The sequence below is a fragment of the Thalia democratica genome, chromosome 4, assembly GCF_965202585.1.
Source record: "Thalia democratica chromosome 4, ktThaDemo2.hap1.1, whole genome shotgun sequence".
Lineage (NCBI taxonomy): Eukaryota > Metazoa > Chordata > Thaliacea > Salpida > Salpidae > Thalia > Thalia democratica.
Window position 1 is genome coordinate 15,481,595 of NC_139168.1, and position 25,898 is coordinate 15,507,492.

General features: G+C 27.8%; 1 protein-coding gene across 1 annotated transcript in view; it reads right to left on the reverse strand.

The window, feature by feature from the left end:
- LOC145833070 (calcineurin-binding protein cabin-1-like) overlaps window positions 1-25,729 on the reverse strand; it is a 67,823-nt gene extending 42,094 nt beyond the window's left edge. Inside the window, exons 1-37 of the mRNA XM_082940269.1 lie at window positions 25,675-25,729; window positions 24,815-24,880; window positions 24,487-24,600; window positions 24,031-24,183; window positions 23,071-23,251; window positions 22,378-22,507; window positions 22,074-22,122; window positions 21,627-21,728; window positions 21,060-21,210; window positions 18,350-18,583; window positions 18,034-18,124; window positions 17,729-17,801; window positions 16,588-16,711; window positions 16,106-16,299; window positions 15,467-15,579; window positions 15,105-15,181; window positions 14,560-14,784; window positions 13,932-14,052; window positions 13,424-13,676; window positions 13,108-13,192; window positions 12,057-12,137; window positions 11,632-11,791; window positions 11,129-11,226; window positions 10,520-10,595; window positions 10,159-10,284; window positions 9,534-9,690; window positions 8,742-8,986; window positions 8,405-8,495; window positions 7,801-7,952; window positions 7,206-7,422; window positions 6,640-6,779; window positions 6,254-6,432; window positions 5,986-6,065; window positions 5,323-5,446; window positions 4,871-4,996; window positions 3,411-3,565; window positions 788-936 (exon numbers count right to left, since the gene is read on the reverse strand). Of these exons, the coding sequence (XP_082796395.1) occupies window positions 788-936; window positions 3,411-3,565; window positions 4,871-4,996; window positions 5,323-5,446; window positions 5,986-6,065; window positions 6,254-6,432; window positions 6,640-6,779; window positions 7,206-7,422; window positions 7,801-7,952; window positions 8,405-8,495; window positions 8,742-8,986; window positions 9,534-9,690; window positions 10,159-10,284; window positions 10,520-10,595; window positions 11,129-11,226; window positions 11,632-11,791; window positions 12,057-12,137; window positions 13,108-13,192; window positions 13,424-13,676; window positions 13,932-14,052; window positions 14,560-14,784; window positions 15,105-15,181; window positions 15,467-15,579; window positions 16,106-16,299; window positions 16,588-16,711; window positions 17,729-17,801; window positions 18,034-18,124; window positions 18,350-18,583; window positions 21,060-21,210; window positions 21,627-21,728; window positions 22,074-22,122; window positions 22,378-22,507; window positions 23,071-23,251; window positions 24,031-24,183; window positions 24,487-24,600; window positions 24,815-24,880; window positions 25,675-25,677 (4,895 nt within the window). The 5' untranslated portion in view covers window positions 25,678-25,729. The remainder of the gene's footprint in view (window positions 1-787; window positions 937-3,410; window positions 3,566-4,870; window positions 4,997-5,322; window positions 5,447-5,985; window positions 6,066-6,253; window positions 6,433-6,639; window positions 6,780-7,205; window positions 7,423-7,800; window positions 7,953-8,404; window positions 8,496-8,741; window positions 8,987-9,533; window positions 9,691-10,158; window positions 10,285-10,519; window positions 10,596-11,128; window positions 11,227-11,631; window positions 11,792-12,056; window positions 12,138-13,107; window positions 13,193-13,423; window positions 13,677-13,931; window positions 14,053-14,559; window positions 14,785-15,104; window positions 15,182-15,466; window positions 15,580-16,105; window positions 16,300-16,587; window positions 16,712-17,728; window positions 17,802-18,033; window positions 18,125-18,349; window positions 18,584-21,059; window positions 21,211-21,626; window positions 21,729-22,073; window positions 22,123-22,377; window positions 22,508-23,070; window positions 23,252-24,030; window positions 24,184-24,486; window positions 24,601-24,814; window positions 24,881-25,674) is intronic.
- Between the last annotated feature and the right edge of the window lie 169 nt (window positions 25,730-25,898).

The window sequence follows — 25,898 nt, forward strand, 5'->3', positions numbered from 1 at the left end:
AGAAGGGGGAACAACCTGATGGGAAAAAACAATTATTGTGTTTTAGAGCCCAATTAAGTATTTCAATACATAGAAGCTGGTCTGAAAATATTCATAAACTTTAATTTTGTTATTGAGCACAAAAAGTTGTGTTTTATATTTTAATTGACTTATAAAGAGCTGAAGTTTTTAAATCAAACCTTTTAAATATAAGTTTAATTCATTATCTTACACTGATTAAATTTGTTGCTTGTTTAATAAACTTTTAAAGTAAAGAAAAATACTCGGTTTTATATGAATGTTTACAAACAACTACTGAAAATTAGATTTCTGTCTATAACCTATTTATGTATTTTTTGGTCACATCTAAATTACAAAATAAAAATACGTTGTTAAAATTTTTTAAACTATTTAAAGTAAACAAAAAGTTTATTTTTGTAAGTTGTTCAATATCTTAAAAACACGGAAAATACCGTTTAAACTTTGTGTATAAACAACTTGAGTAATATAAATATTTCTATGTAACATTTGTTTTGATACTAAACTCTATTATTGAATTGAATGAGCAGTTAAAAAACCTCTTCTTCAAATAAAATTATAAACAGTACGTATCAAAACAACATTTATATTTAATGCATCAAAAAAATATAAATTACAATTTTTTTTTTACTCAAGCTGTCGTTGTTGGTTAGCTTTAATTTCACACTTTATACTTCAATCTTCAGTTATGCATAATTTTAGTATAAAGATTTATTTTCCATGCAACATTAACAAATTCTCAAAAGTTTTTATCAATTTTAACAAAAACCTGTCAATGTCATCGTGGACTATCCTCCACACCCCGTTGAACAAATTGGTCTTGTTCCTCTCGCTCAGCAACCCGGGGAACGGCATGTGCCACGCCTGTTGCCATGGTAGCTTGGTGCCCCACAACAGGTCCCTACACCACTGCAAGTTCTGTTAGAAAAAGTTATTTTATTAAGTATGCAATAAATAAAAAATTCTTGACAGTGAATCTTTATAAGTGTTTGTTTGTTTAACTTAAAATTTACGACTGAGTATTTTTTTTGTAAATCAAACTGGTTTAAAATGGCAACCTTACGGTACACCATTGCAAGCTAGCTTAAGAAAGTATAAATTGTCTTAAATTACAATTTATAAATAAACTTACACAAAAAAGTCCTGTTAGTTAAAAAACGGTGGGAAAGTATATTTTTAAATTAAGATTTCCATAATAAAATTTTTTTGTTCAGGTAATAAAAATGATTTACAATGCTCAATAAATCTAATAAATTTTATCACAAGACTTACATGTGTGGCCTGGTTTTCTTTATTATCTTTTAAAAAGGGGAGTTTTAATAAAATTTAATCTTACAAGCCAACTGATAAAATGTTTAGTTTTTTCATAAAATTTAAAACTTTTTGTACAAAGTCCACAATTTACACATAAATTTTGTTCATGGGAAAGTCTTGTTTATTGACTTTTTATACTGCTATTTCGACTCTGCTATTGGGTTATAAATTTATACAAAGTGAATTCTACTTGCCGAATTAAAATCTTGGTGTGTATCCATTGCTATACTTCCAACCTTTATACCTTAAATTTATAAAACAATAGTCTTTAGATTTACTATTTAACATGAAAATTAATAAATAAAGCTTTTAAACTTCACGTAAGGAAAATTTATAAGTTTAACTTATAATAGAAATCACAAAAACGCTTTTTTATCTATACAAAATATTTTGTTTCCAGTTTTGCAATTAAATACAAATAAATTTAAAGCTACTTTTATTGGGAAAAACCAAACACCTTTAAATTTATTGTCAACTAAAAATAATTAAAAAAAAAAAATTCGGTTTGAGCTCTTTTAAAATTTTATTGGTATGCAAATGACAATTATACATTCTACTTTAATTAATTAATTATCCTTTTAATCTATCCAAAGTTAAAACGAAAGAGAAACGTAAAACTTGAGAATAAATACAATAGTAGCTAAAAACAATTTTGCTGTAAAAGTATAAAAAGTAAGTAGTAAATAATTCGGTATACTTTTTAGTGTAAATTTTTAATTCACTCACCAAATGAAGACTTTTTAAGATCTGAAAATTTTGGGTTTATCACTTGACATAGACAATTGTTAAGTAAAGACATTTTATTTCAGTTAATAGTAATTTGATATAGTTTTGTTTTCATATAATTGACAAAGAAAAACATTTATGATAAATGTATATTTTCTGATAAAACAGCAAAACATTTATTTTTATTTTTCCTTCCAAAACAAACACAGGAACCAAATAATAAATTAACAAATAGACAAGGTCTTTAAAGAAACCTTTAAATCAATTGTAAACCGATTTGTTCAACATTTCTTCGCGTAGTACTTTTTACTGTAAACCTTTGAATAATAAAAAATAAAATCAATGGCAGTCAACAATCGAATCGAGTGTCAGTGAATAATGCCCATTATGACGTAATAATGCAGAAGATCGATATCAAGAAGATGTAACCGAGTCGCCTCAAATCGATACGAGTATTGACCTTCAATTTTTGTTTCTTGTTTGTTTCGTTATAAGCGTGGGTTTAACATTTATTGCAATGATTTCATCGAGACACGTTGTTATAAACGTGCCTAGGTCTTTTCCGTTGATTTTCAAACTGATTTAATGATTTCAGACTTAACATTTCAGGATGATTTGACTTTTAACCAGCTTGTTTCCTTGTTTTCTTGTTTTTATTTCTTATTAATACGCTGACGCTAAACACTGCCATGTATATAATAAATAACTTGTTTAAACATTGTTAATGAATTTTTAAACTAACTTATTAGTTTTCGTATGGACGTGTTGCTGTATTTAAAGTATGTAGTTTGCTGGAAACATATTTTTTTTCTTTGATTTTTATAAGCAACTAAGACTTTTTTGTTGTGTGAGTTATAAGTATACTTTTAAAGTATACATACTTAAATTATTATATCAAGTAGGTACTGTAAATTTTTTGTTTGCATCGAGCAAAATTTCAACCCAAAATTTCTTAATTTTTGATTCATTTAGAAAGCTTATGTCGCTTTTCAAACATCACCATGAGATAACGTGATACATTTTTCTCAAGACGAAATGTTTTTGTGCTCACTTTGCAGACGGCTTATTGATTTTTGTTATCTTGGTTAGCTAATTTTTGTGTTAAGGTTTCCCACCACATTTTGTCAATAAAGTAATTCAATGTTTCAATGAATTGAATACTTTTGTACTTGAAATTCTATACTTTTGTATTCTATTAAAACTCAACGCCAAAAAATTTTCATGTTTTACCTCAAAAAACTATGCAATGTCAACAGCAGACTTAACTCAATCTTGATTACATTCCGTGAGTTCAACTCAAACAACATAATATTTTGCAACAACCTAACAAACTACATCAAAGTGGAACTAACGTATTTGTGCTTCCAGGTAACGTACATCCTAGCGAGCCTGTACACGGACTTGTAATGCACGGGGTACCTCTGCAAGCACAACCTGAAAGCGTCCTCGCATTTGTCCACTATCCATTTGATGTCTTGCAGCAACTCTTCTTTTGATACTTGCTTGTCTGATGGATTATGTTTGTTTTGTAAAACAAAAACACATGTATTAACACTTTCATAGCTGTGATCATTCTATAATTTAATTTAAACAAAAACTAAATATAAAAGTAATTAGAGTTTTATGTTTTCTAATAATAAATTTTAATAAACTAAAATTAAATTTTGTAGTTGAAACTAAATCTTAACAAAATTAAATATAGTATATAGCTTCATTTACTTTCTTTGACAATAATTTTTTTTGTTAAAATTACAAACATTATATATTAATTGCAAAAAAAATATATAAATTTAGAAACTTTTTATGTAAAACGATAACTAAAAGTTATAACTTTAAAATTAACTTTTTAATTTTTTGACGCGTAGCAAATTAACATCTCTGGTTAGTAAAAAAATATTTAATATAAACAAGAAGTTGTCAAGAAGTTGGGATTTAAATATCAGTTTAAGTGTTTAATTGACAAGAAAATTGAATTATCTTACCATTAATTAAGACTACAAATGATTAAAACAATTAGCTTAGATTACATTTTATGTAAATGCTATTAAAATCAAAAGGTGCCAAGATTATTTAAACTTTCAATGGCATAGTTTAAGAGAAGCTAAAGCTTAGTTTAAATTTTATCTTTAACGACCAAAAAAAGCTTACTCAATTAACTAATTTCTTAAAGTTATTCAAATAAGCAATAGTCGATTTTTGTGTTCATAAGCATAATAAAGTTAAGTAGAAAATCTCTACTTAATGACAATTTTAAATCTAAATTAACTAAACACATAAGTTTGAAAGTTAGTGCGAAACTTTAGTTTGGTAATTGCTAATGTGAAAACTAATTCTTGTTTGTTTGGTAAGCGAATTACTGCTATTTTTAGACTTAACCGCCATTGAAAACCAATTATCAATTAGAATTGTGAAAAAGCATTGAAGTCGTAAAATTTCAATTAAAAACCGTTTACAGTGGAAAAGGGGGCTTGAAAGTTGAAAATCCAATCCAACTAAAAAGCTTGCTAAAAATAAACACATTAATTGCACTTACGCACTTAAGGGTGTATTGCAAGCGAAATGTTCTAATTTATATATTGAAATTTAGTATTTACAGAAGATATAAAACATTGTTTTTAAAATAAAACACTTTAAAAATAAAACAAATAATAGATAACGCCGTTATAAGATAGTGAAATCTTTTTTTTTGTTTAATTTAAAGATAGTATCATTAAGGGCTTTGAATTATCAAGTTTTTAAGGTTAAAAATCAAACTAGTCTCATTTCTATATCAGGTCTATAGAAGGTATTTTTAAAGATTAACATTATAAACCTTCATAATTTTCATTAATTCCAGATCCAGTTTTGCAAACATCCATTTTGTCATCATCTTCAGCAACGTCTCCACTGCGCTCTCCGGCGGATAAAATATTGCCACTACTCTCTTGAGAATTTTCGTCTGTTTCAAGTTTTAATTAAAAATGTGCATGTGAAAGTTCTGTTACTTGTTGCTTTAATCACAGGTTCAAAATTTTTAAACAAACTTATTCAATAAGTTTGATAACAATAGGTATTTTTTACTTTAAGTAATATTTAAGAACTAGTTTGCTGTTTAGTAAGCACAACAAGTACATATTATAAGATCTAAAAATCAATTTTAACAACATATAAGGTTGATTTGCAAGACACTGTTTAGGTTTAGGAAATTTACAATCCTTTCATTAACTCGTATAAATACTACCAGTTGTGATAAAAGCTAACATTTAACTCAATAATAAAACAAACCTCCGGTGCTTTCTTGTTTTTCCACATACTTGTCCACGATATCGTGCATGTTATCGGGCACTAAAGCTCCCACGTTGAAGTGTTCCGAACCTTTAACGCCCCCGCTCAATTTGCTCGATGGCTGCTGGAAAAAAATATTTGTTCTCAGAATTACGGCTTTTCAGGGATGCCCACAAATTCATGGCCAAATTGTAACATTTTTTATATATATTTTTTTTGCAAACCAGAGCCATTATAAATAAACCTTTTCTACGTCTAGTCTGCAAAACTTATACTTTTTTGACTCAATTCGTCAAAAATGGTCGACCAAAAAGTAAGAACCAATAGTGTTTAAAACAGCTGGGTCTACAAAAAGTCAAATTGTTGCAACTTAGTTTTAGCTCGCTAAAAGGAGCCATTTTAAAACTTGTTCCCAGACAACTCTGATTGGAAAAAATTATAAACAAACGCTTATTTTTAGTAGTTACCAAAGTAAGTACTTTAACGTATTTATAAACATTTATCTCAAGTTGTTTGATTGTAAAATTTAGATTTGGTGAAAATCATTAAAATTTCATTAAGAACATTATAGCTGTGACTTTCAAAAACTTTTAAAATTATTTTCACTTTTTAAAGTTGTTAACAACATTGTAATTGTTAAACAAGTTAAAATTGAAGTAAAACCTTGTTGTCTTCCTCTTTAGGCGATTTCGGACATTCTGATCGAGTTACAAACGGACTTGTCATTGCCTCTTTAACACGTTCTGTAAAAAAAATATGTATTTAAGAACATTACAATAAGTTGTGAAAATACATATTTTAAATATTTATTATATCATAAACACACACAATAATGTCAAAACTAAAATATCTCAATGCTTATCATCAAATATACTACAATCAAGATAGTTTAATCTTAATTAAAAAAATATATAAAAACCACCAAACCAACCTTTCAGCCACTTCAATTCTCCAACAAGCCCCCCATCCGTCTTGCCCTCCTTCACCATGGCAACGTGCTTCTCGACGAACGTCATGGCAACGCAGTGGGTGCGGAAGTACGCCTCCAGTGGCGGAAGCGTCGGAAAGTCTCTGCTGGTTGCAGCCCTGTGCAAAATCTTCTTCGGATATCTGAAAAGAATACTTGTATTTATTATCTTAAAAGTTTATTGTTTATTATCAGTTTGTGACTGGAATTTAAAAAAACTATGATTAATATTATTATTTGTTCTTATAAAAAACAGTTATTGAGTTTAAAACTGCATCAATAAAACTTATTAGATATTTCTTAAAGTTTTTTTCACTTTTTACTAACAAAACAACACTTTAAAAACCAACTTGGACTTTTTGTGCACGTTTTTAGCAAACTTCTGGTAATGTTCTAATGTTTCTTTAATATTTTTATTTAATTTTTCGCTGCACTTTCCCTCCATGTAATTCACCAGCCATTCTTCCTTGTGGAATTCCACATCTGCTCGCTGTTACAAACATATATAAAATTGTGAAAAGTATATTATCTCTTAGTTATTTTTTAAAATTAAACCATTGCCATACTTACAAGATAGCTAAAAAACTATAAATGTTAGTACGAATCAGAAATGGAATATTTTTGTATACACATTTCTTAGTTTGAAAAAACATTCAGTTTTATATTTACTATTGTTCTGCTCGAGTAGGTGTCAAAAATACACGAAGTGAAAATTTTGCACGAAGACACTTTTGCAAAACTTAAAAAAAAAATTCATTTTTTTTTTACTATTATTGTTACCCTTGGTCGGTATTTTTTTTACTCTCGTGCAAAAATGACCTTTCGTGCAAATTGCTCCCGTTGTGCTGAGTGGTGACCAAACCCAGAAAAAAAATATATAAAAAAAGTAATTCAAAGTGAATATGACGTCACAAACCAGTTTGATCGCGGTTCCGAAGCACTCAGCCGAAAACTCCAGGCATTCTAATTTTCTCCTCACGAAAACCTCCTGCTGGTCCCTCAGAACCCTCGTGACGTCATCGCCAATTTTCGAGCACGCCGATTGGTCCAATTCCTCGTCCTCCTCGCCACGGTATTGGTCCAAATACTGGCGGCGCGGCATGGCGAGGTCTATCCTTCTCTTCAGCACTTGCCTGGCGGTGAAAACAACTTTATATTACTTAAAAAATAATCGGATAACACTGCAGTTGCTTTAAATTGAAGTTGAATTTTTAGACAGGCCAGAAGTTATGCTTAATTCCACGGCCTCGTATTGGTCATGATTTCAATTGCATGACATGTCCGTTTTGGTAGTTAAGTTTTTAATAATTTGGGCTAGTTTTCTAACAAAGAATCAATACTTAAGTTACAAAAAGCTCGAATTTTCATATTTTTATGCATAGTATATGCTTGTTACTAAGCTTTTTCTTTGAAAAAAAAAGTATTGTTATTCTAATCATAAACAAAACTACAACAGTTTATTAGAAGATGCAACTCATAAAATAAATGAGCAGTATTTAAATGTCACAAACCTCGAATAAACGGAGTGAAGCCAGTAAACCATGGAACCGCATTCGATCAGCAGAACGTAACATAGCGGATCAATTTTGAGCGCCTGCTTGTAACAGTGCAGTGCGATATGCGCTCTACTCAGCATTCCATCCCATGGCAAGGCTTTCGCCCACTTGAAATTTATTATTTTGTAAGTTACAAGCGTTTTGAGCGTTTGTTACAAACACTTGTTTGAATTTTTAAATTCAGATTTAAAAAAATAGGTTTTTAGAAAAAAAAGTTCTAAAAAGTAGATGAGAATCTGATATTATGTTACAAATATTTTAAGCTTTTGTTATAAACAATACTTTAAAACTTCAAATAAAGGTATAAAAAATATGACTTATTGGAAAAAAAAAAATCCTAAAATATAAATAAGATTTATTTGTTAAATTAACTCGTAAAAGTTTTATTCAAGTCGTAGTTTTGTAGTAAAACATGTTTAAGAAAAAACTACCTTTTTATAATATTCAATACAAAAAAATATACATATTAAGACAACTTTTTAAAACTTAATCTCTGAATATCAGATAAATTTTTAACACTTTTACGTGAATACACACACAACCAATTATGACGTCACACCTTATTGTTTCCGACTTTCATCTCGCACCCCCTCACGGTAATTTCGCACTGCTGGCACTTGCATGAAGCCATACCGGCCCAAACGTCCACCCTGTATTTGAAACTTGATAAAAAATAAAAAAATGTTAGTGTTTTGTTGACAAGGATTATATTAAACCCATATTTAATAAACCAAGTAAAAAGTTATAATATTTTAACAGGCCATTTTTTAATTTAACCAATTTTTCAATGCCAAATTGCATATTCAAGTGTTGAGGTAAACACTTTTTGTTATAGTAAAAACAGTGTTCAATAAGAAATAATAAAAGATAAAAATAACAATTCATTCAAACAAAACCTGTTGTTTTTCAGGGCGAGGCTGCACATGTAGCTGCGGATGGCGCTCTCCAAGTCCTGGCTCGCCTTGTAGCAGTAGTCCCCGCTGACGTAGTGGATCATCTGTATCGACTTCAGCTCGTGACGCTTCACCGCCGTTGTGACGTCATAATCGTCGAGTACCACCTCGTCGTGGTCGAACTCGGACCTGTAGCAGTTTTCTTGGAAGAACTTTTTCAGCTTGGCTATGTTCGACTTCATTACAGCCTGCAACGAGATGTACTTTAGATGTACTTTATCGTGATAAAGTCTTTTTTTAAACAGGCTATAGTGAAAAAAATTTTGCCGGCTTACAGGTTATATAATTTTTTTTTTGTTAATATTTTACCCGACAGCATTATGATTGCGTATCAATTGAAACGAAAACAAAACCCGGATTTAGCTTTTCAAGCATGTAAAAATAAAATTCAAAACACTGCAGCAGTATATCAATTTTTTGTAATAAAATAAACTACTACTGCTTTTAATTTAAAACAGTGTTTTTTCTAAAAACAATTTCTGATAAATTTATTCAAAAAAAAATACTAACTCTCCATAAAAGTTCTTTTTAAACCCGGAGTCAGCTTTTCAACATATCAAGCATGTAAAAATAAAATTCAAAACACTGCACAAGTATATCAAATTTTTATAATAAATTAAATCATAATTCCTTTTAATAAAAAAAGTATATTTTTCTGAAAACAATTTATGACAAATTAATTTAAGAAATGTTATCAACTCTCCATAAAACTTCTATTTAAAAAACTCAACTCACCGTTATATTTTGCGGCACCAACTTGATAGCGTTCTGCGCCTGCTTGAACAGATCCTGCGAGATGCTCTTCGTCTTCACCTCGTCCCAGCGCGGATCGTACCGCCCCACCGAGTAGTTGAACATCGTGACGTAATCCAGCCACGTCATCCGCTTCAACCTGATTTCGAAATGCGATCTACACACGAGGTGGTAAACAAGAGAAGAAAATTATATTATTGTCGGCAATATTTTTTTGGTGTAAAACTAATAAATGATGATGAAAAGTATGTGTTGGCGGAATTGAACATCAAAACAAAGGTGGTAAACAAGAAGGAAACGAACACTTACATGTTGGCAATTTTATTTTGTTTCTAAACTGCTATGTAAATGATAATAAAAACATGGGCTGATGAAACTAAACATTTTAAAGTTATTGGTAAACGCGTTTCAAACTAAAAGGAGCTCTGAACTACTACAGTTAAAAGACAACAGAAACATAATCTAATTTCTAATTAGCCATCGTTACGTAATCAGTTACACACTATAAAATTTTCTTCTATATAAACCTTCTATTCGAAATACAATTTTAAGAATTTTTTTATGATTTTCATTAAAAGCTGCATTAACAACATCATATAACTCAAACTTGGTGTGATGATCAACAAATTTGTTCATTCTCGTCTTGGTGGGGTAACAGAACATGCAGTATATGCACTGCTCCAAACATCTCTGCACTTCCTCAGACATTTTCATGTCGAACAAGTATCCACAGCTGGAGATTTATAAGAAATTGAGAGTAATATTATTTTAGTAACAAACCAGTTTAACTATTATCAAAGATAACTATTAGTCTTTGTATTAAGATTGTTATTAAGTTTTACTATTATGAATACTTATTATTTATTGCAATTTTTAAATCTATCATAATATAGTACCAGAATCTTAGTGTAAAAACATTTATATTCATACCAACTTAAATCGTAATTACAAAACAAATAAACACTAACGCGTCTTTGGAAGTTGGAAGACTGAGCTCCTTGAAAATCAGTCGGAGGAAAGATCCGTCTTTTGAACAGCACAGTCCTGTTGTGAGTTGTTTATTTATCTATTTTGTTGTAGGTTGTTTATTTATCTATTTTGTTGTAAGTTGTTTGTCTATCTATTTTGTTGTAGGTTGTTTATTTATCTATTTTGTTGTAAGTTGTTTGTCTATCTATTTTGTTGTAACTTGTTTGTCTATCTATTTTGTTGTGAGTTGTTTATTTATCTATTTTGTTGTGACTTGTTTATTTATCTATTTTGTTGTGAGTTGTTTGTCTATCTATTTTGTAAGTTCTATTTTGTTGTCGGTTAATTACTTTCTAGATATATTGACTTTTGTTTTCAAGTACAGTTATCATGTTTTATAATCTTGCACAAGCTATCCAAATGGTTTGGCTTTTATATTTCTAATACATTCTTGGTTGTGGTTTGAAAATGTTCATTTGATAAATACAATGACCAACTACAACTTTTTCAAAAGAAAAAAATTATTGGTACTTTGAAATATTTAGATGTTTTTTGAGGATAAGTTAACTAATTTTTTATTTACACTAAGATTTAAAATCACAACACACGTTTTTCTCCTAGCCAGTCGTGAATAGTTGACAGCAATGTGGCTCTGTAATCATACCTGTCTTCATCTGCTGAGGTCTCTTTCAACATGTCTGATATCCTGTAATATTAAATTGGAATCAGTAGGAGACAGGCTGGTTCAAGATTGAATGAAGAAATGTATTGCAAACATAAAATGTAATTATAATTAAGTTTGACCAAAATCAGTAGTAAGTAAATGATTTGAAATTGAATGAGTGAATTTGTTACAAACATAAAATAAACTTTTATTAAGTTCATTAATAACAATTGAAACGAGATAACACATAATATTTATGAACATAAGACAATAAGTTATTTATTAAGATAATAATATAGTTACTACTTTTCATAAAATCTGTAGAACCGAATAAAAAATAACTCACGCGCAAAGCATATACAAGTAAAACAATTTTAAAACAAACCAAAAAAGTTAAAAACAAAAAAAAATTAATGTAGCAAGATTAATTTATTAATTATTTTCAACCTGTAAAAGCAGATACAAGCGGCAACAACCAGCGACGCTTCCTCCCTCGCATTATGACGCATCAGATTGTTTATCACGTCACAGACGCCGTGGATTACGTCTGATAACAAGGGGGTTTTCCCTAAATCAATCAGCTTCAACGTGTCGGGTTCAGCAGGAGCTGTGGGTCGAAAAGAATAATTTTAAATGTTCTTAGTCGGCTTTAGTATGGTATAAATAAATTTTTTTCAGATGTTTTTTGTTCATCAATATCTGAGTTCAGAACTATTTATATTTAATGTAAATAAAATGCTAAATACCCAATCATTTTAATTTTTTATCAATATTTTAAGTTACTCAGACACCTATCCTATATTTAACTTTATTTTCAATTTTTTCAAAAACATATACTATCTAATAAGATGTCAGATTTGATTAATACTAACCTTCTTCTGTTAAATCGATGACTTTTGATTTGCTTTTCAAAAATTTTTCTTCTCCGATTCGGACCAAATATGCATCTAAACCTGTGTTTTTTAATTTACTTATTTATTATACTTTATCAACCATAATAGCAAGGTAAATAATACAAGCACAATTTAGCTACAGTAACCTCTCGGATCTTTACGCACTCGTGACGTTACGCACTCTCGTTTAGTTACGCATTTCAGAATTCTATAAAATTCAGAAAATAAAAATTTTCATTTTTTTTAATATTGCATAAATTAGGTTTATTGTATATTTTTAAATAAAAATATGTCTTTAAATGCTAACACACCTCTCTATATCTTTTGACTTTGTTAATTTATGTTCCTTGACTAATTGATAAATATTTAGTTATACCTCAGTATATCAGAAATTTTGTTAACAATAAGAGATTAAATCAAAATTCTGAAATAAACATGACTGTGTTTAATAATGAATGTATAATGAAATAATGAGAGTTTAAAACACAAAGAAATAATACATCAGTCTTGCCCTTTATATTAATAAACACCATTTTATAATTGTAAAGAAATGCTTAATTATAAATTGAATTTGCTAAGTAGAATAGAATATAAATGTCACATATAAATAAAGATAAAGATAGTTTCTACTTATTATTAAAGTAGTAAAACTATTTCTACTCGTATTATTATTTTATAGAAATTAAATCCTTTTTTTTTAATATATGTTCAGTTTTATCTGTTGTTTTCATATTTATAAATAAAGTAAACAAATAGTTAAAAGTCGAAAAATGCCCTGTCTGCTTTTAACTAGAAGCAATAAAAAAAAAAAACATTGTAGTAAGTATATTTGGTACCTCTCGTTTCTTTACGATCTCTCATATCTTTACGCACTTTTTCTGTGGACACAATGTGCGTAAATAAGCGAGAGGTTACTGTACTTGTTTACCTAGATTTAGAATTTTTTAAACTCGATTTATTTCAAGTAATGAAAATATTAGATTATAAAAGGGTGGAGAACTTATAAGAATAAGCAAAAACAAATACCAACTTTCCAAAACAGCAGATAACGTTGACTTCCATTCTTTTTTATTTTGCTGACTTGTGTTTTGTTCATCATTGTTGAAATTGTTTTGCTGTTGTAATTAATTAAAAATTTATTTTAAAACTGAAGATAAGTAAAACGTTAGATACCTAAAAACTTGTTAAGTAAATACTTTCACAAAAATTATTTCATATATGAAACTTTGTTTATTAGGATTAATCCACTTTTTTATAACTTTTATTCATAGATTTCAAAATATTTAAATATTTTTTTCTTAAACTAGCATCAAAAAACTATACCGTAAAACTAAATTACTTCAAACCTTGAAAAGTCTGTAGACGGTTTCGTTCAAAACTCCCGCCACGCACGTCATGGCTTCAGTGACGTCACAATCGTCCACTTTCGTCAGCGAAAAGACCAGCTGCCTCATCTGCTTCGGTCGCGCTTCGTTGCGCTTCAAACTCGCCGCCAAAAGACGTTCCACATCACTGGTCACCATTGGTTTCAGCAGTTTCACTACATCCGGGTATTTTTCGATGCGGAACAGCATGTTGACGTCGTCCAACAGTTGAGAACTGAAAATTGATTTTGTTTTATATATTTTTACCAAGTTTATTTTTTGTGGACATTGTCGGACGAACAAGTCCTGAAACTTTTATTTTTAGCTTTGTATATTCGAAATCTTACAGTTTGGTGTTATATGTCTTAAATTTCTAATTTTAAAGTAAAATTTATGACTTAATTAGCATATTTTACAGCTCTGTAGCCTACGTTCTAACAAATAAAAAAACAAATTGTAAAATTACTAAATATAACGAAAATAATAATACCGTTCATATTGATCCAGTACTTTGTTAATCACATCTTCAGATATTTCCGGATAAACTTTGTGATTCAACAACTTCAACTGAAACTTTTTCTTCAACAGCTTCTCATATAATGCAAGCATACCTATAAAAAGGAAAAACAATATATAGTGTTTTAGAAAAAAAATGAATTGAATCAAAATAATTTAAAAAGTAGTAATCTCTAATATTTTTAAACATGCTAAACCTATTTTCTTAACGATCTATTTTAAGCCAACTATCTAAAAAAGTTTAAAAACTTGAAGAGTTTTTGAAAGTTTTTTTTTCAATTTTTTTTCTTAGAAAATATTTAATTGACATAACAGATCTTTCTTTCCAAACAACATTAAAAGTCACAAAAGGTTTTGATTTTTTTCCAAGTTTTTTAACCTTCTAACCTGTGAAAATAGTTGTTTTTGTTCAAAATTCCATGTTTTTCTAAATTTTTTTAATTACAGGTTATTTTAGGTTTTTTTGCCTAAATTTTCAAATGCCAATGGTTCCAGGTTTTATCACAACCCTTCTTTTAGGTTTTCCTTAACAAAATAACAAACCATCTACAGATCTTTAACACATATTCAACACTAACAATAAATACTAGCAAACAAAATACCTTTCATGTTATTGAGCAGGCATACAGCACTGTCCTTGTCATTGCAGCAAACCATCTCGTACTTTATGTTGCACCACTGCATTCTCAACATGAAGTTGAAGTAGGTTTCCACGTTGTCGACGTTGTCATCAACGTTCGTAAGTTGTGTCACTCCGAACAACGGCAAGTTGCAACTGTAAGCTCGCAAATTGTCCAGCTTGTTCGACATAAGAAAGTTGACGTTTCCTGGTACAAAGAGTTTCAGTTTTAAGGTAAGCTCTCAATACGTTGAGTACAAAACTTTAAATATATTTCATTGTAAACAGTAACTTTCTATACTTTAAGTCTATTACTATTAAGTGAAGTATCGAATCGAAAGTGTACAAGAGTTTATTTTTCATATTTGAATGATAGGGCTACCACTACTTTAAAGCTGTGGTAAAATTAATTTAACTTTTTTACATATTTAGCATCATTCAGTTAAAGCTTCACACTGTGTGTTGAAGAATTTAGAATCAATGGTAGACTATTATTACGTTATTTTACTTATTATGACGTCACACCACCTGGTTTAGTGCTGCACGATATGTCTACTTGTGTTTCCACCCACAAAAGTTTCCTTATTTGGTACTTCTTATGCTGTCTGTCAATTTTTCATTTATAAACTTTAACTAATTTAATAATTAAAATCTAAAAATATATATTAAAAACCTTTCAACAACTAAAAATGCGTTTACAATATTCATTGTGTTCCTGTGAGATTTTTTATTAATAACATATTTGGTTAAAACTTAAAACTTAACATCTAAAAATGAAAACGACAGCACTCAAAATGTGCCAACACCTTTAAAATGCTTAACTTTTTAAGATTTTTTTTTGTTATATATTAACTACTACTGATAACTAAAAGTTATTAATCAACACATACTCATAATACTCAGGTTTAATCTCATCTATGTTGATATGTCCTTCACTTTCAAGTCTGGTGTTCGTCATTTTAACTAGAACTTCTTTTAACCCGTCTTCCCAAATATCACCAGTCTGAACATATAGGTAACATTAAACTATCAGAAAATATAATCTACATAAGCAAAAAAAAAATATAACAACACAACATCAAAATATTTATTAAATTTACCTATTTTGTTAAATACGATTCAGTAAAAAGTTCAAAGAAATTATTTAGCTCCCATATAATAAGTTTAAAAAAAAGTAAAACAGATATTCCGATATACTTTAAATAGATCAAGGCTTCAGTAATTGTTTTATGCTTAATGAAAATTGAAAGCATTTACAAACTTATCATTTTCGATCGTGTAATTAATAAATACATAAACATAGACAAATAAAACATACAGGACTTTGTTAGTAAATGTTTAAGAAAGTTTGTAACAGTTGAATATTTATACAGCATATTTTTATACAAATTTTTATTGTTTAAGTAACTTTTTTATTTGACTTGTTGACCTAGATAAACTGTGCACAATATTTTAATTGTCTTTAAGATGAGCAAACAATTTAGTTACAAAAACTTTCATACTTAACTAAAAATTTCAAGTACATTCACCTTGTCACCAAGTTCATCAGTGTAATTGTGCACCAATTCGAATATTCCTTTTGATTGGTTCATTTCAATAAACCGTTTCACATCACTTGCCGTCTTTACTACGTCATAATCAGCTTTGTCTTCCGAAACTTGTTTGCTGTCTTCTGCATTTTTGCTCTTTTTTGACGCAATTGCTTCTTTCGCCTTGTTTATTGCTGTTTTTTGTAAGCATTTTTTCAATAGATGGATTTTTATACTCTTGTAGTTTATTATGACCTTAATATGTGGTTTTAAAACTTGATCAAGTTTTAAGCTAAAAGACTAATTGAAAAATAAACAAAAATTGATTTATTAAGGTTACTTTTTTAATCTATATACTAACAGTAAATAGTGATATGTTGAATTAAAAGTAATAAAAGATGGACAAATTAAAATCAGTCCAATAAAAAATACCAGTATTTTAAGAATTTAAAAATAAATATCACATATTCAATAAAACAAACCAGCGTCAGTGTATTGTGACGCGTCGTACAACTTTATCATTTCGTCACAACCGGCTTCCTTCATCATTGTGACGTAACACTTGCTGCTGGATTCCGTTTTGCTGACGTCGTCTTCGAATTCCACCTTTGTTAAAGGTGATATCCACTGATATGAACAAGAAATACAAGAAAAATAGTGTTATTCACTAATATAACAAAATACAAAAAAAAACTAGTAATATTCACTAGTACAAACAACAAAAATAAAAATGTTTAGTAATATCCACTAATACAAAGTACAAATAAAAATGAATAAAAAAAGTGCAAATAAAAAATCTTCGGTAAATAATGTTTTCGTGCATTGTAAGTTGAGTTTGTTAAAGCGTCTACATAAAATTAATAACAAAGTTAGTTTTGTAATAGTTTCGTTATCATATAAAAAAATACAGAAAACTGAATTTAGCTGAATTCATTTGTTAGTTGAAAAAAAAATTGAATTGTAACTAGTTTAATTACGTTTTGATTTATTGCTGATTTCTAAAGTGTATACTTAAAAGTTGTCAAATGTGAACTTTGATTTTTTTTTGTGATAAGGTTTTTTTTTTATTTCAACTAGTTTTACAAGAATCAAAAACATATTTTACTTAGTACAGGGTTGCCACTCGTTTTTTCAAAATCTTTCCAGATTTTCCAAATTTCCACCAGGTTTTTAAAGTACACATTTTTGGGTTTATTTTTTGTTTAAAGTTAAGTTTAAGGAAAGAAACTGTGTTAAGTAGTATAAAAACATTAAAAAGATACTATTAAGCTATTTTAAATGTGTTTATTATTTAAAAAAATTTTTGATGATGACAAAAAATGTTTATCTATATGATAGATTTTTTGTGTTAAAACGAAATGTTACTACTTGACATGTTAAAATTGTTAAAGTTTTTTTCAAAAGGTTTTTTTCAAAATTTCTCAAATTCCAGGATTTTACAGGTTTTTTTTCCTAAACTGTCAAATTCCAGGTTTCCAGGTAAAGTGGTAACCCTGTTAGTAGCATGCAAAAGTGAACTTGTAAGTAAAGCATTTCACAACAATTATTTTTATAATTTTTAACTCTTTTTCATTTTTAAGTACATTTCTTCATTTCAAAAATCAATCAAACTTTGATACGAACTTGATTTTTATCAAATATGAATTTGGGAGCTTTTGTTTTGTTTCTTGCTGATCTCCTTTTGTTACTGTCGTCTCTGTAGATATATAATAAGTAATAAAAATCTCATCAACATTATGTTGAATAGTGTAAATAAATTGTGTTAGATCTGATTTAAGATAGTTTTTACATTCCATTTTTTTCCAAGTAAGAAACTAAACAATAAACACAAAACAAGTTTGTTTTGTGTTGTTTCTTAAACTTATCAAACTATTTTAACATACTCAATGACTTTTTTTTTATCTGAATAATGTAACGATATAAACTACCTGTTTAATTGTTTCAATTTTCTCTTCATCCCTCTTTTCTTGCTATTTTCTTTCTTGCCTTCCTCACAATCGCTGATGGTCAGTGCGGGAGCTGGAAAAAATGAATTATTTGATAATTTTAAAAGCTGACTAATTTAATCTAAGTTTAGAAAAATTCACATGTAACATGGCGACTTAACTGCTTACATACAGACAGTCAGATGTTTAATTTCTGAAAAATTAAACAATCTGAACGTTTTAAATTTCATTTTTTAATTAAAAAACAAGGAACAAAACAAATAAAAGCAGTAAAAATTTAAAACAATAATAAACAAACAAGTAGCAGTTGATCTGAGCTGCTCGTTCACAACGTCAGTGACCAGCTTGTCAACCACTTCCCTGGCAACCACTTCCTCCGCGTCCGTATCCATGGCAACCAGCTTGCACAGCATATCGTCCATGACGTCATTAACATCTTGTGCGACGTCACTGTTGCCACTGAGATCGAACGTGACGTTTTTGTTTTCGAAAAACGAAGAATTTTGTCTCAACGCAGAACCGGGAGGTTTTTCTATAAAAAAATATTAAAAGTTAGAACAACTAATGTAAAAAATATGCTTTAATATAGTGATAACACCACTAAATATATTAATTAAGTTGACAAGAATTAAAGAAGTTGCATAAAACATAATTTCAAACATACTATGTTTTGTCCTAAATACAATCGAGATTTTTTTTATTATAGTCTTTTTTTTGCAACTATTTTTTTTTAATTATAATTAAGCAATTGTTAAAATCTAGGTACGAAAATTAGAAAAGGTGGTAACAGAAAAAATTTATTTTTGAACATAAAGTATGTAAATTACATTCAAACAGTTTTAGACAAATAAAAAAGTTTACAAAATAACAAAAAAAAAATTAACACATGTTCCTTCTTAAGCGTTGACCATATGTACCCACCCTCACCGTGTAACAGCTTTTCAAAAAATTCCTGACCATAAAACATGCTCTAATGTTTAATTCTGGTAAGTTGTAAAATATATGTTGTAGGAGGGTAGATCTCAAAATTAGAAAAAAAAAACAGCTTCCAGGAACTCAAATTGCGAACTTTTTATATACTCAAAATGTAAGCTAGAGTTTGTGGTAAAACAAGTTATGTATCTAAAAAATTCTCAAGGATTTTATAAATCCACATACGATCAAGTATATCATAAATTTTCACATAACAACCCAAATTTATAAAATTCGTATTCGTAAGTAAATAAAACACATTGCTAAAACTAAAAACACTACTTACTTCAAAACCTACAAAACTAGTAAAAAAGTAATAAATTATTGTATTTCTTTAGTGAAAGTAAACACTAAAAAAACTTTGACAATTACTTTTTATTATAATTATTACTGTTACAATGAATACTATTACATTTATCTATTTAAGCTATTTCTTCGAATCTAAGTATGAGATTTAAAAAAACTGAAACTATGTTTTAACTTGCAAAAAAATAGACTAGAAATAATATTGAACAGTTAGATTCCCACTAGCATTTTGTAAAACAAAGTTTTAATCAAAATTATCAAACATTGATAACATAAAAACAAAAATACATAAATTAATCTTAATTAAATTATAGGAATTTACTAAACAAGTTTTAAAAATAAACTAAAGTAGCAGACTAGTTTTAATAAGAAGTAAAAGTCGTTGTGTTCAAAACTGAGTATTTTGTTTTCTTCGACTTTATAAATATTCAAAATATTAAAACTCAACTATAATGCATTTACTAATATGCAAAGTTTACTGTTAGACAAATAAAATATAATATATTAAGCATAACATTTACTAAATTTGATGTTTTTGCTTTCTTAAGCATTGACCAAATATTCCTATGCAAAGCTAGAGCTTTTCAATAAAAAAAAATTTTGAAGATAAAACATGTTCTGTAAACTTAATAACTCGATGTTTGTTAACATAGAGTGTGTTAGGGTTAATTTGCCCCACAAATTATATTCTTTTCTTCTTGTTTGCTTCACTTAAATCCAACTTTATTTTGAACTATAAACTTAAGCTATAGTTTGTGGTGAAAGACGTCATAATTTTGTAAAGATCTTTAAAGTCTTATTCTTCAAATCTACATACATACATAACTTACCGAATATTTGAGCTATTAAACTAAATTGGGTAAAAACTTAATTTTGTTGCTAAATAAACATATAGTTTAGAAAAAACAGTTTTCCTAAAAATTTCAAACTGTCCTAAAAGTTATTTCAAATGCACTTATCTCACATATCTTACAAATATTATAAAATTTTAAATAAACTAAACTTTTCTTTAACACATCAACTAATTGCAAAAAACAGTTTTCACTATAATCAATAAAAAAATTCATTTGTTAGTTTAATAATGACTTTAAGCAGAATATCAAAACTTTATTTATATTTCACTTTGTTCAAGATAAAAATAATAAAAAATTATATTAAAATATAACTCCAAACTTGTTAAAATTTAAATTTAATTTAAAAACATAAAAATAAATAAAACAATTAAGTAACATATTGTCCTTCGTTGTTAAAAAAATAAACCTAAATGAATTGTATATTGCTATTAGAAATAAAATTTAAATAAAGAACTCAAGTGAAAAAATGCTGCAATTTTACAAAGAATACAGGCAATAAAATGTTTATTTCAATGATAAAAAACATGACTAACTTAATCAGTGTGATAAATACTTAAAACCAGATAAAATACATAAGGTTTACAAGGTTTCTATATAGCTTAAATATAAATAAAACAAATTAAAATCAAAACTTGTAAAACAGTTAAACAAAAGTGAAAACAACTCGATTTTTTCTTTACAAATCATGTTACATAAATGACTAATTTTAAAAGAGACAATCAACTATGTTTTATTATGTCATTTATTTTATAGGTGCTAATAAAACTATCTTTAAACGTTCAAACATTGAATTTACAATTACAAACTTGACTAAGTAAATTATAAATTTCAAAAACAGACAACTAACTATATAATGTAGGAAGCTAACAAAATTACCTTTAGAAGCAGCAACGTCTTCTATAGTCTGGTCCATCATGGACTGAAGGTCGATGTTGAATTTAATTTTCGATTGTTGAGTGGTCAGTTCGTCAGGCGGGTGTATCAGTATGTGATCGTGCAACTCCAATAATTTGTTTCCGAGACATTTCTGTATGGATGAAGGTGGAAATTATTAATAAGTTGAGAAATAAGCTCTTATTTAAGTTACAACTCGCTAAAAAATAAATATTTTAAAAAGTTTTTTTTTTAAGTTTTGACAAACATTACTTTTTTTATAATATAAAATTTATCCTTGTTGAACTTAACAGTGTAAAATATGAATTTCTTTAGAATTACCATTACTTTCTGCTTACAAGTAATACACTAATGAAAACCAACTTTTGATTTGAAAGTATTAAAAACAAAAAACAAACCCTAGTGAGACGTGAAAAATATACAAAAATATAATATTTAACAGTATAAACACTACTTGCAACTTACAAACATAAAAAACTAGATGTAAATTACACCATAAAATATAAAAACAAAATGAACCAATATTTTAATTGAAAAGATCAAACGAACCCAGGTGAGACGCGGCAAATTGTCCACTATGACGTCATTGGGAGGGGGAACTTTCATGGCTTCGAGGTGACGTTCCCTCAACTGGCGTGCCTCGTCGATGTACTGAGATGATGTACTCATTAAAATATAGAAATAAAAAAAAATAAAACAGTGATTACTTTAAGATATTTAATAAATCAATAAAATACAACATTTTTTATGCTATCATTTAAAATTGTTATTGACAAATAAACTGGTATGACATCGTCAAAAGTAACCCAGTTTACTGAACTTTTACGGTAAAAATATATGTTAAGTATATTTTATAACTTATACGTTAGACGTACAACTTATGTTTTGAAATCTATTACTTCAACCTAGTTTAAAAAATAAAAATAGTTAAACTCAAAACTCTTTCGCAGTAATATATTTAATTTTAAATAAACTATTTTATCAATTTATTCGAACCTCTTTCGCGTCTTCGTCGCTAATCTCAACATCATAAATGCAATCTGGGCTGTAAAATGTTTATTTTTTCATCAATTGTTACTATTTTGTTTTGTGTTTTAACTGCGTTATAACTTGTTCTAAATGGCATTTACTACAGTTATTTTGCTTAAATACAAAAGTTTCAGTCAGAAATTAATAATATTGAGAGACTGTTATTATTTAATTCAGTAAATAATTGAATTTTTAAGCTATACAATTTACAAAAAGTTACAGGCTTTTAGCTCAAAAATTGATGATAAAGAAACGAAAGTTTTAAACCAACCATTCCTTGAAATACTTATACTCTTCTCTTTTCAGATTTGGTGAATATTTGAAAATGAGGTCTCTGTAGACGTACGCTTTTATATAACCCGGTTCTCTCTTCAGGCATATTGCTATCAGTTTCAGACAAGCTGTGGTAAAATATAATTAACAAATTGAAATTCAAAACCATTCTATGAATTGTTTGAAAGTACGTAGGGCTTAATTATGTACAAAATGTTTGCTTTCTAATAAGCTTAAAAGAGTGTTATACAATGTAAAAAGTACAAACATAAAAATAAAGACAATCTTTAATTAACACTTGAAATCATTTTAACATCAAAAAGTTATGTGAGATTAATAACAAACTTCTCAGTTTTTTATTACTTACATTATAATCATTAAAATAATAAAAAATATCATAGCAATTATTTTACAATACTTGATAAATTAATTAAACATCTTTAAAAATGACCCAGTTTGTTGTTTATACAATATAAACAAAAGCAAAAGCAAACATTCTAAATAAGTCCATGACATATAAAACCGATATGGGATTGTCCAGTATTTTATTTGACACAATACAATAATGACTAACATTCGAAATTAGTCCATGACATATAAAACAGATATCAGATTATCTAAAATTTCCAAGTATTTCATAATACACAGAATACATCGAATTGATAACAATATAAAAACAACAACAACTAACATTCGAAATTGTTCATGACGTACAAAACTGATATGAGGTTGTCCAGTATTCCCCAGTGATGAATGTTCTTCTGCAGTCCAAATGATAAAGCGTTCCTGGCGCAGTACAGCTTGCCCAGCTTCATAGCGAGCTCGCCTATCGTCAGCCACAATGTCACGTCTGTGCGGTCCAACTTCACCGCCTGAAAATATCAGTAAAATTTATAACTTGAATTAATGTTTGGTATTTATTCTTTAAGTTTCATGAACTTAATCCCACTTTTATATCCTGAGAAAAAATAAATTGCTATAAAAAAATTATTTATAACTTTTTAGCAACATTCTACACAACAATTAAAAACGTTGTTAGTTTTGAGCTCTTTGGTTTATTTAAGATTTAAAGTAAATATACACCGTACTTATTAAGAAGTATATTTTAAAAATTGTATTATTTAAGTGCAATTTCAAAAACTTGAAATTGAATTTATTTTTTGTATTCTTTTCTACCTTGTTCAGAACTTAACATGATTAAATTATAGCAAATAAATATTGGCATGTGCAATTAAAGTTATAAAGAAGAAATATTGCTTTTTTTATAAATTTCTTAACAATATTTTAAACAGTTACGACAAATATAATTGTTACGTTTGTGCTCTTTGATATAAACTTTTTTTATGTTTTAGTATACTTAAAACTAAACAAAATTTAATCAATCGAATACACTAAGCAGTACGAATTTGTTTCATAAGAACTCACATTATTAAACCGATATCACAATTCAAATAATAAAAAAGTTTAAACAATCTGCTGTTTATACTTTTATTTTTCACTTTTTTTACCCACATCTAACTATGGATGTTTTTATAGCATAACATATCATACTCATACAAATAAATTGCAATGCAACCCATATCTAAGTAATCATTTATTATTATTTTCCAACATTACATAACATAATCATACAAATATCAATACGACTCACGTCCAAGTAATGATGCATGGCTTGCTTCTTATTTCCCTTCAGCATGTCGATGCTTGCCAGGTTTTTGTGAGTTGAGTATTTTATTATGAGTCCGGGAGTCACTAGTGGCTCTTCTATTGCTTCACCTGATTCATCTAAATGTGATTCTACAGCCTGTAAGTTTAATTGGTTATAACAGTTGTTGCTACATCATTAATTAATAATTGTACTAGTAGTTTTTCTACAACTTCTCTAGGTTGTTAAACACTTAGTGTACTGCGTATAAAACAATAAATACATTATACATTTTAAAATTTTTATTTTTCGATTTTTAAAAACACTTCAGAATAAATATTAAGTACATTTAGAACAAACTATTGATAACCAAGCTTTTATACTTAAGAATCATAAAAATAGCAACAAGTATAATTTTCATATCTAATTAATCAAATATTCTTCAACTTTTTTTCAACTTACTTCAGTAACCAGTGAAGTCTTGAGAACTTTGTTGAAAGTTTCGGCAGCTAGTTCTATTTCATTTTTCTGCATGTATCCCAGGCCTTTTGTATACAAATTCCTAGCATGACTTTCCTGGTAAAGTTTAGTGTTCAGAATAATCATTTTATAGAATTGAAAAAAAAATGTTTTAAATGTAATTTAAATATTTTTGGATTTTTTTTTTGAATATTATTAGTTATTTTCGATTACTTTTATGTTGAAGATAAAAAATTTAATTAGAAACACAAAACAAATTACTAAGATCAAGTAGAAGTTGTAAACGTTTATTATAGTTTTTAAAACTCACCAAGGCTTCTTTAGTTTTTCTTTGTTCGTTATCTTTTTGTGTTTCATTCAATGCACGAATGTTCAACTGTTTATTATAACTTGTTTTAAAAATATTATGTTAGTATATATTATCTAACTTAATTAGGACTTTTTAGTCTAGTTCAAGCGCTAATTTACAACAAAACCCTTTTGTAGAGTTTAAAAGTAAATCCATTAACTACAAAAATAATATTTTAGTTGTTGTACAAAAACTTTATTTCTGTGATTTGAAAATCATAATAAATTCTAATAGTTTTAAAAACTCAACACTGAAATTCATTTTTTTAAAATCCATCCTAGAAATTTATGGTTTTGATCTTGAAAAGCAAAAAAGGTAGATAAAATTTCAGTTAACTTTTAAATTTCCTAAACAATTGACATTGAAAATTGCAATCCTTGTGTCTATATTGAAAACATTCTACAAAACAGACAATATCTCAAAAGGTAATAAAAGATTTTATAGTCTTGAAAAAATGTCTTATAAATCATACTTTAAGTACTCATATTAGACATAATGTTATTTTAAACATTTTGACCACTTTTGTTCTGAACACTCACTACTTACAACATCTACTTTGTCAAAACTTTACTTTTTAATCTTTATTAAATAATAAATGCTACAGAAACTATTTTGGTAAATCGAGTAAAAATTATATGAAGCTATACATTTAACTGTAGTTGTTTATATATAACATGATAGTTTTGATATTTTAAATTAACTCATAAACTTTTATGACAAAGAATGAAAACAAACGCTCTTATTTTTTAAACCAAAGTTAGTCAACGTAATCAACTTATAAGTTATTTAAGTTACAAATTAAATAACATACAACAACTTACCATGATTGTTGACAGCAGAAAACTTTAATTGCTTCAAAACTGTTAATAAGTATCTAAACAACATTTTTTGTTAGACTAAAAATTTATTATTGAATAAACAACTAAGAAACAACTTTAGTTTATTCAACCTTAAGCACAATGCTCTATTTTCAATTGAAATATCATTTCATAAAACTTCAAAGAATTAAATGTTAACATGATTTCAACTTTACACCTTGTTATCC